This window comes from Anopheles funestus, chromosome 2RL (genome assembly GCF_943734845.2).
Source record: "Anopheles funestus chromosome 2RL, idAnoFuneDA-416_04, whole genome shotgun sequence".
Classification (NCBI taxonomy): domain Eukaryota; kingdom Metazoa; phylum Arthropoda; class Insecta; order Diptera; family Culicidae; genus Anopheles; species Anopheles funestus.
The window spans coordinates 34,988,062-35,004,814 of record NC_064598.1 but is presented as its reverse complement, the minus strand read 5'-3'; the positions used below and the strand labels follow the sequence as shown (position 1 = coordinate 35,004,814).

At 42.2% G+C, this 16,753-nt stretch overlaps 1 protein-coding gene across 8 annotated transcripts in view; it reads left to right on the top strand.

The window, feature by feature from the left end:
• Positions 1-16,753, top strand: part of LOC125774671 (uncharacterized) — a 113,445-nt gene that overhangs the window by 44,214 nt on the left and 52,478 nt on the right. For 7 of the 8 annotated variants that reach the window (XM_049444816.1, XM_049444821.1, XM_049444815.1 and 4 more), the window contains exons 3-6: positions 7,127-7,308; positions 7,449-7,671; positions 8,165-8,536; positions 8,604-8,824. In XM_049444816.1, the coding sequence (XP_049300773.1) occupies positions 7,127-7,308; positions 7,449-7,671; positions 8,165-8,536; positions 8,604-8,824 (998 nt within the window). Of the gene's footprint in view, positions 1-7,126; positions 7,309-7,448; positions 7,672-8,164; positions 8,537-8,603; positions 8,825-8,856; positions 11,999-16,753 lie in introns of those variants that run through there. The other variant, XM_049444814.1, reaches the window with a different exon arrangement.

Sequence of the window (16,753 nt, the reverse complement as noted above, 5' to 3'; positions counted from 1 at the left end):
CTTGTCGTTCGTCGTATGCGATAAATCCCAGAGCAGCGCCTAAACATACATGCGGCAAAATGGGTATTGATGACTTATTACCGCAAAGAAATCAGCGTAGGAAAACACGTTTGACAAATGAATCAACCGATACGTCCAAGCTTAATTTAACTTGTGAGGAATAATTTTCTGGAGAAATTAAAAACGTCTTCTGCAAAATGAATGATGAATTATTATCTAGATTCAAAGGACTTAAAACGATTCATTGGAGTGAATTGAAGAAACATGCTACTGAGTTCGCTCTGAAGTATTCTAGGGATGTTGAAGCGGCAGAACTCATCTCTGAACTGGAAGTATTTAGATCGCAATGCCATAGCTGATGAATAATATCGAAAATGCAACACCTAGCGATCTTCTGAAATGTATTCAGAAGTATTCATTAGAATGACTATATGCAAATATTACGACAAGCTTGCGTATTTTTTTAACACTTCCAGTTTCAGTAGGTCTTGCGAAACTTAAGAATTATTAAAAATTACTTGCGATCAGCAATGGGACAGGAACGCCAACCTCTAATTTCAATTGAAAACAAAATACTGTCGAACATTGATGTAGGTGAAATTGTTACTGAAATTGTTAGTTTAATTGAAAATTAAACTTTAAATTTAATAAACTCTTATGATAAATAAGAACAAGACTACAGCAACCATTATTTATTTATAATTAATTATTACGGTATTTAGCAATAGAAACCATTATAATACAAAATAATAAATGCATTCATTATAATACAAAATAAAAAATGCATTCACATGGGCACAGGCAGAATTATTTTGGATTTTTGTCTCAAAGTGGTAAGGGGAGGAGGGCGCTGAATTGATTTTCTGCTAAGGGCGCCAAGTTACCACGCTACGGCTCTGGTCGCGGGTTACACCTTTCAGGCATAATAGTAATACCACCACAAGAAGTTTTTAAACTTTAGACGTTTTGTCGTGCGAATTGCATACTGTAAGGCGCCATTTTGAGCTAATTTTAAGGTAGATTTTGCTATATTGAGCTGAATTCTTAGTAACGCCACAATCTTAAAGCAATTTTATTTGTATCAGCTGTGTTTCTCTCGCATGTTTGTTAAAAAGAATAACAAAAGATAAGGTAAGGTAAGATCCCGTCAATTTCCATTCAATAAACACACTCTCGAGGGGAAAAACGAATTCTAAATTTTCAACCATTAGCAGATGACTAAAGAGACCGTCCTGCCGTTTTATCGTATTTCTTTTCCACTTTCATAGCCGCGAATGCCTGTAAACTTTAAGATGGCGTTCGTCGAAAAAGAACGCGTCGTTGCTCCCAGCTAATAGACCCTAATGCACACTTTGTCAACCCCAAATAGGTAGCGAAACTGGGTTGGGGCGTCCTTTAACAAAGACGGCCTTTTTCTTCTCACACGGTTTGGTTCGATTTTCTCACACCAAAAAAAGCACACAATTTTGGCTGCTCGTGTGCGAAAATGTTGTCACTTTGCTACATTGAAACTGACGTGGGGTCCCTTACCCGGAACGGTGGGGGTGGGTGAACGCCATGTTTTAAGCCCCATTTCCTACCCAAAAATTGTTGTCCGTAATTGACGAAGTTCACTTTTTATCAACATTTTCGTTGGCACCAAAATGGTGGGTTGTATTTTTAATGCTTTGTTTCGTACTGGCGGGGTTTTTGGCCTTCGTAGTCTTTGGGCCAAAATCGCAACCGTAGATTTCTTCTGTGGATCGGAAGCAGCACCGTGGTCTGATTGATGGACGTATCTCTTCCGGCAAGCAAAGTAGACGATCGATCTTCATGAAGGTTCGGTGCCGTCTTGCTTTTCCTGCAACCAGACAAACAAAGGAAAATGGTGAAAAAAAAAGTTGGTGCTACCAACTTGTCCACAGTCGACAAGGATGCCAAAGGTGGAGTGTTTTCGGTGTGGCGTGAAATGTTTATTATATTTTAGGTAAACAGCAGACAACGGATAAAGGTATCGTAATAGACATGGAGAATGTATTTTCCCTTTTCAGATTACGGATTTGTTTTCATACCTGTTCCGTAAACGAATATGTACATTTACTTTAGATGAAGAGAAATCGAATTGAATTGATCTAAAATAAAACTTAATCCCCACCGTCAATGATCTTAGCTTTGTCATTGAACGATTGTTTTCCACGATGTGTGTGTTTTGTTGGGGTTTTAAGCTGAATTGCAATCCTTAGGAGTTAGGATCAGGTGATTGAATGCCGTGATATAATTTTTCTTTTTTTGTGGTTCAATGTTTTGCTATAAATGAACTGAGCTTTCAAATTCTACAATAACAATTGTTTCGAAAACTATCTTCATATGCAGAAAACATTTAAAGGATCACCACTACCTTAAGAATAGGTTGTATTTAGTGATAGTTTAGCATAAGTGTAATATTGGGAATAACTATAATTTTCTCCATTATGTTTTGGTTTTCGAGCGCCTGAAAATGTATGCAAAAATCCATTTTTAACATTCTTTTTATATGTCTTAGCATTTAACAGATTATTTTCCACCCAATGTAAACGAGCACAAAGCTCATTAGCATTAGCGTTTTTAAGGAGAGGTGGGGAACAAAAAATAAATGAAACGGTCCCTTGTGTGAAACACGAAAGCTTTAGTAATGTAAACTTCGCCTTACCATGCCAGCAAAGTATCTCGTCCATACGCCCCAAGTGGTGCAAGTATGGTGGCTTCTTACTATCCATCCCATCCTGAATTTGTTCAACGCATCGGTGCACAATTTTGCTCAAGGCATCTTAAGCAGCAGAAGTCGCTCAAATGAACCACCCGAAGACCCGCACCAGACGAGCTGAAGAAGAAGGAAAGAGACCAAAGTTGGTAATATTAATTGAAATTGAAAGCAACCACTTCCCGGATCACTTCAACCTCAGTCTATGTGCATCGCAGTCTTATCCCTCTCCCGTTCTCTTGTTTTGGTTCCGGATGCGCCTTGTTGGGAAAAAGTTTGGCTCGGTTAGCAAGGAAGTTAAATGATTGCCGGGAAGTCTTCCACAAAGTCAACCGATTTGAGTGGTATATCAGGGAAACCCGGCCAAGCGTGACGTCGGAATTGGGTTCTTCCTTATAGCAGCGACCACATTCAAATATAGAGCAGCATGATATACTACGCCGAGTGAGATGGAGAGGCCACACACATGGTACCACCCGGGGAATGGTAGCGATCGATAGCTGCAAACAAAGCAGCAAACGAAACGATATGTTTCGCTACTCTGACTTACTGTAAACGGGGGGATGTGCACGAGACCGCACAAGGGACCGAAATGAGAAAACGCTATCCATTTGGGCTTGTGGGCTATTTTTCATCCTATCCAAATACCCTTTCGTAGATTGCAAAAGCCAGTTCGTTTCACTGTTTCATCATAACGAAGACATTTCCCCCCCGTTCATTCATTCATATGCTTCATTTACTTCTGCCATTTGCTCGATCAGTGGCAGTGTGGCATGAAAAGTGAAAGATTTATTACCATTCCGTCGTGGGTCAATCAAAAATAGGATTTTTCTCTAGTGATATGATGTAAGATTTCATTTTAAGAGGGTGATACTCTTCCAAGGACGTTCTTTTTATGATACACAGAAGAATTAATATTACAGGGGAGAAGAGAGAAAAATAAATCACGACACTACACAGTTCAATCACACTTAATTTCTTTTTAAACAAAGTTTTCCAGCACTTCACATTCCACGCGTGCCATAGTTTGGTCCCTTTTGTGTGATGCATTGTGTGCCCTTGACGCAGAGAAAGAGAAGTCGTAAGATCAAATATTTAAACTATGGATTGAGAAATTTCTCAAACCTCTCTCTCTCTCTCTCTCTCTCTCTCTCTCTCGTTCTCTCCTTTTGTGTAGTTCCCTTTCACTGTAGAAGGATCCAAAATATCTCGAAAACAATTTTCCCTTTAATGGGGAAAGAAGGGAAAGAAGGAAATCGCTGTCCGGAAGGAATGGCAAGGGCGAGGTAGCGCTTTTGTAAATTACCCTAACGTTGACCTTTATCGGTGTAGGTCACACGCATGGTCGTTTCGATTCCCCAAAGCCATTGACCGACTGGAAGATAGACGCAATGTAACCATCTTCCACAGTATACTTCCTTGTCCCCGTATAACCCGCTTGTAACTCAGTGAAGCTGGTCGAAAAACTTTATTTTCACACATACCCACCTGTCTGCGGGATAGAGCAGGCAGCACCAGACAGGTGTATAGGAGAAATATTTCTGTTGTTTATACCTCAATTAGCCGACTAATGAAGGTTCCGCTTCCGGTGTGCTCGTTGTCCCATCCGATGGCGTTGACGTACGCAAACGGTTCCAACAATGGTTCACAAATTCATACCAGCACGCAAACGAACGAATACAGCCATAAGATGGGCAGATATCCGATGACACTTGGGGGTGATAAGAAACAGAGAATTAAGATAGCTAAACCAACGTGGTTCACCCACGTATAAAGTGCCTGACACTACTCAAACGTATAAAAAAAACTCACCTCCTTCCAGACACATACACAATGGCCGTAGAGTGTAGGATGAAGTATTGGAATATGTAGTACAGAAAGACAGACGAGTCGTGTATGATTCCTGCTTAAGGCGAGCTTTTTGCAGCTCGTTGGATTTAGCTTGGTTCCGGGAAGTAAGGAATGCGATTCCAGCACAACTAGGAACTCGGAAAAATTTGCATTTCACTACACGGATCATGAACAGATTTGCCCGCTTCCGGGAAGGACAACAGATATGTATGTGTGCAACGCAGGGCGGATGAATTATCTTCGGATCATTTATTTCTCTCATCTGGGCTGTGGTTGGCCTTTGCACAGCCAGTACTGTTCGTAGAATCATAAAGTCTAAGCATTAAAGAAGCACAAAGCAAGTGTTGGAATGGAGCTTTCTGAATACAAAGTGTTGGCCCCCCACTGTGCCTGTTTAAACAGAAACTAATAAATGTCGGCATAAAATTTCTGGCACCGACACATCTTTCGGTTTCCTTTTACAAGCTGTGAACAAGTTGTTATAATAAAATATGTATATGAGCTATTCTTCAGGAGATTAATTGGTTGTTTTTTTTGCTTCTTAAGAATGGCCGGGTTTTATCAAGAATTATTTGAATCATGTAGTAGTGCAGGGTAAACTATAAATTTCACCGGAGTCGGATCGGTACGGCTCCGTCGCCAGCTGAAGTCAGAGTCACGCCTTTGACGGACTCGATCGGACACATCTGGACCCATCCAGACTCATCCGGACTCGATCGGACTCATTCAGACCCATCCGGACTCATCCGGACTCGATCGAACTCGGAGTCGATCGGACTCACAGGAGTAAAGTTTGATTTTTAATTGCAGTCGGAATCAATTTTTCATTCGCGGAGTCGGAATGGGTCCACAATTGAATAGTCCTTACTACGTGGGGAAGGTTCAGATGGAATTCGATACCCGGTTCTGTCGTGTAAAATCGGCGTCGTTTATCAGAGGTCATCATGCTCGGGATTGAAAAAGGCATAAGACCACCAATTATTTAAGGATAATTTGTTTAGTTCTTTTTACTTTTTTAGTTGTGCTCTACGTAATTTTAAAAATTCAATAATACTAAAATTACTTACTCAATATTATACAAAAAAAACTTATACATCTTGATTTGATGTTTTTAAAAGAAAAAAAAGGACGGTTGATGGGGTTTTATTAATTATTTTCCCAACTTTTCACAATACTAAAGAAACTACTTAAAGCGATTGCTTCCGGATAACGTTTACAACCCTCGAGTTCCCACCATGAATAAATTCAATCAATTCAATATCGGTAATCGAATTTTTCTTCACCAGGAATAGAGAAAGAGAGAGAGAGAGAGAGAGGCAGAGAGAAAACCCCAAGGTGGGAACATGTAGACCAAAGGAAGAAAATAATCCCCATATAGGTTTGCCGAATGGACCAAATGAGCCTCGACTTCGATGTCAATCTCTTTTTGCCGCGCTAGGTCACGGTGCATGTGGGTGCGTGACCAAATTGGTTCGTGTTCAAATGGTAGAAAAAATCTGTATTTATCGTCGCATCAACATCAAACCCACCCGATCGGTGACGAATGTAATGATCATTACGATGTAACATCGATTTTGCGGAAGCACTTTGTACGAGATTTCATGCTTGCATGATATCGCCCCGGGCAATGTGAACAGTTTAATAGCTACATGAAAAATGGGCCCCGACCATGCCGACATTCCCGGGTAAATCGGTAGCGTTCCTGCGGCTGTTGATGATTGTTTTACTCTATTCATCTTAAATCTCGCACCGTGCCGGGGCCAACGTAGACGTAGAAAGTTGTAATCGATAAAGTTTCAATTTATCGTTCGTGGTCTTCTAATCTGTACGATTAATTGGGCCGTGTTTCGTTACCCCCGGGAAGGGTGGCGCAACTGAATGCGCCCATTGAGCCTGCCGTAAAACTGAAACCGTTCCATTCCGGAGATGGATGGATGGTCGTACATTGACGGTATGGTGAGTCCCGTCCGTTGCTAGATGAAATTAATTAGCACTTAAGCTAATCATTGACAGGCTGCGTTCCGGTCGTGACGTCCCAAGCTTTGCGGTAGGACACCCGATGTACGCGCACATCCAGAGAAGCCATTTGTTGAAGTTATGGCTAATTGGAGGCTAAAATAATGATCCGTGTCGGGGCGATACGGTTGCAACTTATGACGCGATGCCCTGGACGGCGGATGGATCATGGTTCCGTCGAAGTTTGTGCGGGAAAGTTCATCATGTACGGCGGGAAGCGAACCATGATGCACTAGGGAAAAACAAACAAACAACAAGACGCGGTTCTTTTACGGTAATGCAACGCTCTTACTTGAATATGTATGATCGATAATTAAAGAGAACTTTGATGCAGTGATCATAAAAAGTAAGGCCAAGTATCTGGGTCAAGGGATAAGAACTATCCTTTACGACTCTTTGTGCTAATACTCTTTTGTGCCGTTATTACTTCAGAGTGTAACAGTGAATGTTCGATTATTAATATAGCTTCTTCATACATCTTGAATTATAAAATAATGAATTTTTCCCCATTTTCTCTCATCTTCAACACTTCACTTACAGAACCCTGCAAAATGTCGGCGAACCCCTCGGTGGACCACGTCCAATATCCGGCTGTCGGACGGTCGAAAAGAAGGTGCGGCTATCACGTTCCCTCACCTTACCCCTGTTCAACTTCCCCGGTGCAGGTGCATTCAATAAGGTGCAACCGCCCGATAACCCGATCTGCTTCAAGGCATCCTCCAGTAAGTACAGCCCCGGTTCATGCACCGGAAGCCAAATCAACCCGCAACACCACCGACCACCCCCCAGCGCATTGTTGACCCACTGGTCGCGACAGGTGAGCTAATGGCACTGTGTCTTCCTTTTGTGTTTCCCATCGTAGACAATTTCCTGTACGAATCGAAGCTCGGTACCAGCACCACACCGGTAAGCAGCAGCCCAAAGATCCTGTTGACGGCCGATGACAACACGTTCGACTACCGGCGCAAATCGTCCGGTGGTAGCAGCATCTTCGCGGCCGGAAGCTCCGTGGTCGGACCGGCAGAACCACACATCTACGAGTTTGACGAGAAGCGGTCGAGTGGCGATGGTTCGGTCGTTATCAGGTAAGCGATACCAGGTACCGTGACGTGTACAAGTGGCCTGTACGTCGTTGGGAAGTGACCAAGCGTGACACAGGAAATGAACAGCAAATATGAAAGATGGCAGGAGTTTATTAAAAAAAGCGCCTGAAGAGTATGCATTGTTATAGCACGAAGTAACTACATGTTACGTGTATTGCATAAATTTGGGAAGTTTATCATAAGGGGCCAGTTCCACTGATTTGAGTTTTATAGTATATTGGTAGGAGTTTATTAAAAAAAAGCGCCTGAAGAGTATGCAATGTTAAAGCACGAAGTTAGTACATGTTACGCGTATTGCATAAATTTGTGAAATTTATCATAAGGGGTCAGTGCCAGGAATTTGAGTTTTATAGTAAGCTTTAATAAAGGTTGTTAGTAAGAATTTGCAACTGCTGGTTCAATGTTTACCTACGCCGTTAATTTTCGTAGACTATATCATTATCATTATGTACCGTCACATCCTGTTCCGTTACAGTATCACCTCCCCTGGGATGTATCCGCCCATACCGACGTCAAAATCGTTCGGCATATCGTCGTTCAACTTTGTCAATTTTAACAATGCCGCCAACAGTGGCGGTAGCACTACGCCCTTGTACGGTAACAGTCTGGCCGGTACGCTGGCCGCTGCCGGCTGTGGTCCAGGACAGGGTGGCAAACGTGGCAGCGACGTTTCCGTTACCGGCAGCGGTGGAAGCGGAAGCGGTGGCTCGGCACAGCTGATTAGCAATAGTACGAACAGTGCCATCTATCGGCTCGCTCGAATCATCAACCAGACAACGAAAACCAGCAGTAACTGCCTGCAGAACACGGTCAACGATGATAGTGCGCGCCGGCTGTCGTGGGAAAGGTAAGCAACACTGTAAACGGTACTGGTCGTTCGCTTACGCTTTTCGCTTTACCCTCTAAACGGACAGGCGGGACAAAACCAACAAGCCAATACCACGGTCCTCCAGTATCGATTCGATGGTGGATGCCGTCTGGAGTGAGTTCCCACCGAGTGCACCGGGCAGTGCGAGGAACTCCGTCTCCACGCAGATACCCTCCAACCTTAACATCTTCCTCGGGTCGAACCGGCGTGAAAGCATGCTCAGTCCATCGTCCAACCGTCGGTCGAAGCAGCAGCGCGGCATATCCGGTAAGTACAGTGGTGTTTCAGGACGAAAAGCCGTTTCGGGCAGGAACGTATTTATGGTCTGATCCGTTTCAATCGAAGTGTCCGGTATGGTTCGAAATGGAAACGAAACCACAAAATCGGTCACAATCAATTTTAGCATGGCCTGTGCGGGGGTTTTTAGTTGGGGATGGTTTCTTTCATGCTGTTTTTCCACCTTTCGTGACCAGGAAGGAATACTCTAAATGTACCAATTGCATGGCTCGTCTAATATTAGATTGTACTGTTTTCGGGGAGTGTTGTGTACACCATACCGACGATTGTGATCCACAAAAAAAGACAGTCTAACTGGTGAGCGAATTGCAATGAAATCGTATCGCTGGGTTTTTAAATTCGACCACCCAGCATTGATTGGCGGTTTGTACGTGACTATGAGCACGGCACATTAAAACGAACCTCCAGCGAATGTCCAACGTGATCAACAAACTGACAATAAATTGGATCGCCTTTCCGTTCCTCGTGCATCAATGCACCTTGCTGTGCATCATTAGAGTGTTGTGTTTAATTTATACCAGGGTGAGGGTGGTCACAAAACGATTTTAATTGGCCACTTGCGTGGACAGTGCGGTGTCCAAAGCGTCTGCACTAACGAAGGACACATTTAAAAAGCAAATGCAATTGTACAACCCGATACTTTGAAACTTCCTATAGATAGAAACGGACTGGTGAGTGATTTTATTTGCATACTCTACTGCTGAGCAAAAGTAAAAGAATCCATCCAAATGCGTGCCTTTAGTATCTCTGCTGAAAAAGGTCGATTCAAACTAGGAGTGCTTGAAGCGTCGCTTGAACGAATGGTTTAGAAACAGCATTCATTAATCGCATCATTACGCCCGGGTGCCGAGAGACTTCTCGAACTGTGAAATGGATTGTTGTGCTACAACAGTACGAGTCCTGGCATCTATTTAAGGGTACTGGCTGCAATCGAGCTACTCCCTAACAAGAGTGGGATGAACTTTAATTACTTTGATGGACCTATTAGCACAAAAGGGGTGCGTCAGAGTGAAGCTCCTTTTGATGATAGTAAAATGAGACGAACGTTTGCTTGGTTTGAAACAGCTGGAACGGAAAGAAAGGCTTTGGGTTTTATCTAGCTGCTTGTTAGCTTTTTGGAGAAATTGTGTCAGCTTTATGCTGTAGGTGATTTTCTATTTATCAATTACGGTATGAGATCGAAATTTGACTTAGGTTTGATGAACAAACTGTCGCTTTGCCGTTAGAGTACGCTAAAACTAAGAATAAATTAGTTTTTTATTAGGAATTTTTTCAACGCAAAAACAAAAGATTTGTATTACGCGGTAGACACGAAGATCAGAATTAAACATTTCAAATCGTAGCCGATCGTTCGTTTTCGGAGACACCCTGTTTTATTGTACGACTGGTTTGAGTTGGTTTATACAGTCTACTCGAGATTCACGTCCCATTTGTACGATATATCGGGAATGGTTTTGTATGAGATGTGTCGTTTACATCCTCGTGTTCAGTGCTGCTAATAAAGAAGGCGGTTATTAAGGGGCCGGTGAACGTGTGCAGTTTTTTTATTATACGATTTTTATTTCCATACGAAATATAACTCGTAGGCATTGTAAATTTAATAAACAAACATAGGAAACGTTTGAAGTGTCTGAAAAAATATATTATTTTTTAATCAAATTGTTACTCGGTGTAATAAAACGTGCAGCCGTGTACGCGCACCTTAAGATCAACTGGTTTCTTGGCTTTGATGGGTGATCGCTTGTGTCGTGCCTGAAGAGGTAGCTGCAGACGCGCGTTGAAACAAGCAAGAACACATCACAGAAAAGTTCAATCAAGTCGTCTGTGATCTTGTGATTTTGTGCGTACCACGATCGCTGGTGTATTTGTGCGCATATGTTTTGTACGTGCGCACCGTTGTGCTTCATTGTATTTCGTTGTTGTTACTATTGTGCTGTATTGGAAGTTGTTTTGCGCGCTTCTTTCGGATGGTGTTTATTGGTGTGCAAAAGCTTCAACCCCAAAGGCAAAGCTCTCTCAATCATCATCTACCCCCACAAAACAACACAGCATCTTCACCGTTCCAAGTCAACGCAGTCAACAACAGAGTGCGGGGTGATGATAAGCATAAACAACCGACCATCGTGGAACGTTTCGGGTTTTTTCTTTTTGCAAGCAGCTTTTGGGCAGTGTGTGATTTCGTTCCGTTTTTTTCGCTTTACCCTAAAGCATCAAAGTGAAAGTTGCACAAAATAGTGTCTCGTGTGGGGCTCTGTTGTACGGTGTCCGTGGGGGTTTTGCCGCTGTGTGTGCTCTTTGTGTGTACATATGCGCGCCCTGTCCAGTGTGCTTTACACGCGTGTGTGTCTGTGTGTTTGTGTTGATGGTGATCTTCATGCTCGATCGTTCCATCGCAAGGATCGACCAGATTCTGTGTTTTTTGCGGTGTTTAAAATTTGGTCCACTTTTGTGGTTGCTTTTTAAAGCATTGTGCGTATTGTCCTTACGGTGGAAAAAACAAAGTTCAAGCATCGAAAGCTACTACGGGTCCCAAACAAGGTGCTGATCTGCAATTTTTTTTTATTGCTGTGTGATGAAAGTGTAAAAAGTGCAGCGATTTGTAGCGTCACGTTTGGCTGGCTTTTTGTGGTTTTGTGGTGTTTCATCGTAAGGTGTTTCGCGCCCTGCACACATTCATTGTGCTTCCCTGTGCATAACTAACCGGCCGAAGGGTATATACCCCATGCGGGTTTGGGCACCCCTCGAAACCTTAACGTATATGAGTGCGTGGGGTAGTGTGTAGTGAATGCAAAAGCTACAAAACCCCTCTTTTGCCTGAAGTTCATCCCTCCCAAAAACGGGTGGTGTGTTTGCAGTAAAGCGGTCAGTGGATTGAACGTCGGTTGCGATCGATTTTCCCATGTGAAGAGAACCATTCGCGCAGAAATTATGGTTCGCTGAACGGAATCGAGGGAAACAAAAAAAAAAGTTTGTGAGAATAAAGAACAACCCCAAAACCATAGCCGCAGAACAACATCAACATCCCGATCCAACGGCAGCCGGCTGAAGCGGATTTGTAATTAACTGGCAAAAAAACCAAAGGAACGAGTCTAGTGTGGCTGTTGATATAAGAACCGCTGCTGAATCCAGTGTGTTGATAAAAAGGTATTTTTTTATTATTTTTATTTAGTCAAATGGTAAAAACAACATGATTTATTCAACAATAAGTTGGGGCCGTTACATCACAGTATATATAAGAATTTATTCAACCAAAATCATCCAACTCAAAATGGTAGTTTTGTTTTTGGTAGTCGATCATGCAAATGAAATTCTACAACACTGTCCCAGTTTCGTGATTTTTTTTAATTCGCAAAGAAGTTTACAATTTTTATAACCAGAAAAAAGGATCATTTCCTCAATTTCATTTCAATTTCCAAAACTAATCAATTTCATCTAAACATCGATAAGAAAAAAGTCAAAATATAAACTTAATTTTTTTTTAAATAATTAATCTAATAGATTGCTGATTATAAATCAGCATTTCTAACACGGTCGATTAGCTGAATTAGACCAGCTCACTTGCAATCATTGGATAATCATTTACCGTTGAGTGACTCCCACGATTATTACGAAGGACAAACCGCATGAAATGACGCGACCCGGATAATGTATGGTCCCCGCACGACACAACAATAACAATATTGTCCTATCCTGCCAGTCAACCGGGGGTTTACACCGTCCAACAGCAATAACAATAGATCTCGTGGATAAATTCCCGTTCCGAACCCAATATCGCGATTAAGGACGCAATCGAACACAATAAGCGCACGTGGCGCAAAGGTGGGTTTTGTGTCACAAAATGGCGAACGGGGGAGGGTGGTGTATGATAATAGCTAGTCCCGCCAGCTGTTTGTTCCTTTAATAGTATCAGATGTGCGTTATCAGTAGAACGGACCCATGTACATGTTTATAGCGCTTTTCTTAGTGTCAAATATATACATCGTTTTAAGCGGGAACGTTCGGTTCTCGGTGATGACGCATATCCTGCGGATGTTGTATTAAATCGAGAGTAAAATAGATATGTTTGGTTAGATTCATTCGAACCATTAACAATTCATGCTACTACGCAAGATGAAGATATCTTTGATATCCTGCACCTTATTCAATGTCATCCCATCCCAGCACCGGATACTATAGCCGTGAATTTGCTAATCATTTCCCGCCCTGCAAGACTGTAGGCCAGACAAAAAAAGAGCAAGACATTAGCAAGAGGCAGGCAACACTTCCGGTTGTTCATTTCAGTTTCTATCACCGACACCTTAGCCCTTTTTTTTTGGCTTAAAACCTTCCCATTTTGCTTACACGATACAAGTTTTATACCTTTCTAAGCCAGTTTTGTGACCCTTTTTAAGGTTGTACAAGCTTTGTTCTCGACTTCCGGTATTGAGATACGGTACACTGTACCGATGGCCACACCATCGTAAACCAACACCTATCGAAAAGAGAAGCAATAAAGCTTTACCGTCTTTAAACGTTTTGCTGGCGTGCGTGTATTACGGCATTGGCCCGTCTTTTGAAGGCTCACGTTGTGACAGCGGCAGCTCACGTGATCGCGGGATATCTTTTTGAGATGGTTCCTACACGTGCACACGAAACGCAAGAAATGGTGGCCAATAGTTGCGCCATGAAACTAGCCGTCTTGGGCAAGAAAGGAAAGGAAAGGAAGTAAGACAAAAAACGCCGACTCCTGAATAATCATCAACGGTAAGAAATTCGCATTTGAATAGCGAAGCCAGTTGGTTAACGGCCGCACGTTTGTGTTGCGTAGATACACAGGAAGTAAAGGAAAAAAGAAACGATTGCCCGCTACTTACTCTCAGCTGTTCGTATCGTTGAATCATAATAGAGTGATGATGCTGGCGCGAAGCTCTGCACAATGATCGTGACGAATGCTGAATGATGGTCAACATATTTTTGAATGAATTAAATTGAGTTTAAGGTAGCTTTAAGCTATAGTTATTTTAAGGTTTTTGGTTTAAAGTCTTTTAAATTATAATAAATTCCCTATTCACATGGCCAGTTTATGACAGTTAAAAATAAAGTTCAACAATGATACATTTTTAATCCACCGTGCTGGATCAGTATTTCCCAACTTCATTTTCACTGCTACCTCATTGTACCATCATGATTAGATGGTCACTTTCAACAGCTACCAGCCGGATGCGCCGAATGGAAAGCCTTTGTGGGCATTATTATTGTCGAACATCACGTGTGCGCGCAATATCCACCATTCCGGCTGGTGTCGGTATTCGGTGTCGGTTTCCATCTTTTCGTTTCGCGGAAGTCAATGTGCGGTTGATATGCTCTGACCAGTGTGTCCGGGGGTGTGCGATAAGCATGAAATTATCCACACACCCGCAAAATTTCCCCCCCATTCCGTTTCGTCTCACGGGCTTTCGGGCGTTCGATATGCATCGTTCCTCACCATATTGACCCGTCCCATCCAAAACGGGTGTCATATTTCGTGGCTTGAATGATCGCATGTACTGTGCAGGTCACCTTTCCCTCGGTACCAGGGTTTTTTTTGTTATTTTTGCTGTGCTGAGAGTTGACGCATCATCGCGGTACCTAATGGTACGCACGTTAATGTCTGTTCGTTGTTCATGAGAAATGAAAATTCATGAATTTTACAGATTTTTCCGTGAAACAGATGTCAGTCGGATTTTTTATTGTTTTTTCACTCGAAATAATACGTTTCCCATGTATTCACCAAAGAAAATAAAAAAAAGGTTCAACAACACAGATTACATATTTGTTGTTTAGGAGGGGGAAAGCCACATATTGGACAAACATTGGAATGAGTTTTTACATTTTCTAAGAAAAATTCATTCTTCATTCTTCAAAGCCTTTTTGTTGTGGAAAAATGAACATTAAACAATATTTTATTAAATTTCATTTTTTGTTAACATACCTTTGAAATTTTAGTTAGCGAAAGAATGGTCTATTTACATAAAAATTACAAATAAATTTTAAACGCCATCGCCTAAAAGTATGCAAACATGTTTCATTTTGGGATTGTTTCTCTCACAATACAACAGGATTAGAATGCTTGACAAGTTAAGTATATTGCATACCTTCCAGGCGCATACAGCCTTTTAGACTTTTAGTTCTCGAGAGAAAATTTTAAAACGTTCCGTTTTTTTAATTTCTTATAAAAAAGTATACACATTTATTTGTGACTTTACTATTATCATTATGAAAATGTTCATGATTGTAAGTAATGTTTCGTAAGCTAGTGAAACTGTATCTACCCCTTTTTCCGCACCACCTTCCAAGAACTATATTCCCGGTTTTTTGCATGCAAAATACTCAACGAAGCACAAAACATAACTCACGATCATAATTAACATCATGTTCCTTCGCTCCATTCGTGCGAAAAGTGGCTGTTGCGGCAAGCCAATCCGTCCGTGGCTACAAGATGCTGCGAAGAATAATTGAATTCACTAGTGTTTGGGGCCTGTTCTCGGTACCGAAGGAAACTCCACCGACGTGTACCGAACGGCGAGGAAGAAAGGCTATGACTCTTCCGTTGCTTGCTGGCCAATTGCCAATTGAAACAATTTGAAGCTGTACACTGTACACCACTCATCCTCTAATGGTTGCCAGTCACTAGGGTGTGGTGTAGAGGGGAAAATGGAATGACTCCAACATGGGGTTGGGTGGTCGAAGTTACGCCGCTTCCTTAGCCAGAACGCTACGGACTGTGTTTGATGCTGTTTCCGCCGAACAACCATAGGATAAGATCATCGGGTTCACGCTGGATTCCATAACGCAATTATAAAATTTACTGCTTCCGGCACTGTTCCGGCACAAGCGGTTATACTCAGACCCAGCGGGAAGGATGACCTATACCGACAGGATAAGAATGGGGGAAGTGATGTGATGTGAGGCGTTCCTTTTTGCGCTAGCCTTCTCACTCTTGGTTTCTAAATTAGATTGAATTAAGAACGATGAGATGAGGGCACAATGAACCGTAGCCATTTGATCGGGGAGCGACGTAGTTAAGACCTCCTGCAGGAGGATGAGACGTTCCTTCCTTTTTCAGAAGTTATCCTTTCCCTAGGGATGCTGGCGATCGAGTCAGAAAGTTGTATATTTCTTCGTTACTTGTTTGTTTTTCCGTTTCTGTCCGCACTCCGTTGCTGGTGTAGTATATCACCCACCAGTAGCAGGACTCTATTGTTATCAGCGAATGTGTGTAAGTGTACGCAGTAAACAGCACCAAACACACACATAAACACATACACAAAAGACCTGGGAAAAAATCGTGCAAAATTGATCGAAATAAATAACGAGAATATTTGTTACTTTTCGTACGCCTCGACTCTACTCCTAAGTCATTTAGCGAAGGTTGATTTTTCATTTCTATTTTCCAAACTTCCGTTGCTATCCTCGGAGCGAAAAGGAGGAAAGCATGACGAGACTAATCAGTGGTGCTATAGTCGAAAGCTGATTACCTACCGAAAACAAAAACACCCAAAAAAATGGAGAGAAGAATCGGTATCATCGTGATTGATACAGTTTCATATTTCGATTATTTCGCTTCTGAAAGTACCGAGGGAGGTCGAAAGAGAGAGAGAGAGAGAGAGAGAGAGAGAGAGAGAGAGAGCTATCGGTGAGAGCGCAATGTCCAGATGTGTACTAGTCTATTGCAGACTCCCGGTAAATGTTGATTTATGACCCGGGGGGCGTTTGCATAGATTTGCCAAGGTTCAGAAAGCTTGAACGTTAGTTCCAAGTTTTGCCGAAACGGCAAAGCCGGTGTAGCATTCGTATCTCATGGGCAGGACTTCGGGGGTGTTTTTTTTTCATGGACAGACTTCTGGGATGGAAATGCTCGTGTGCTGATTGATGGGGATT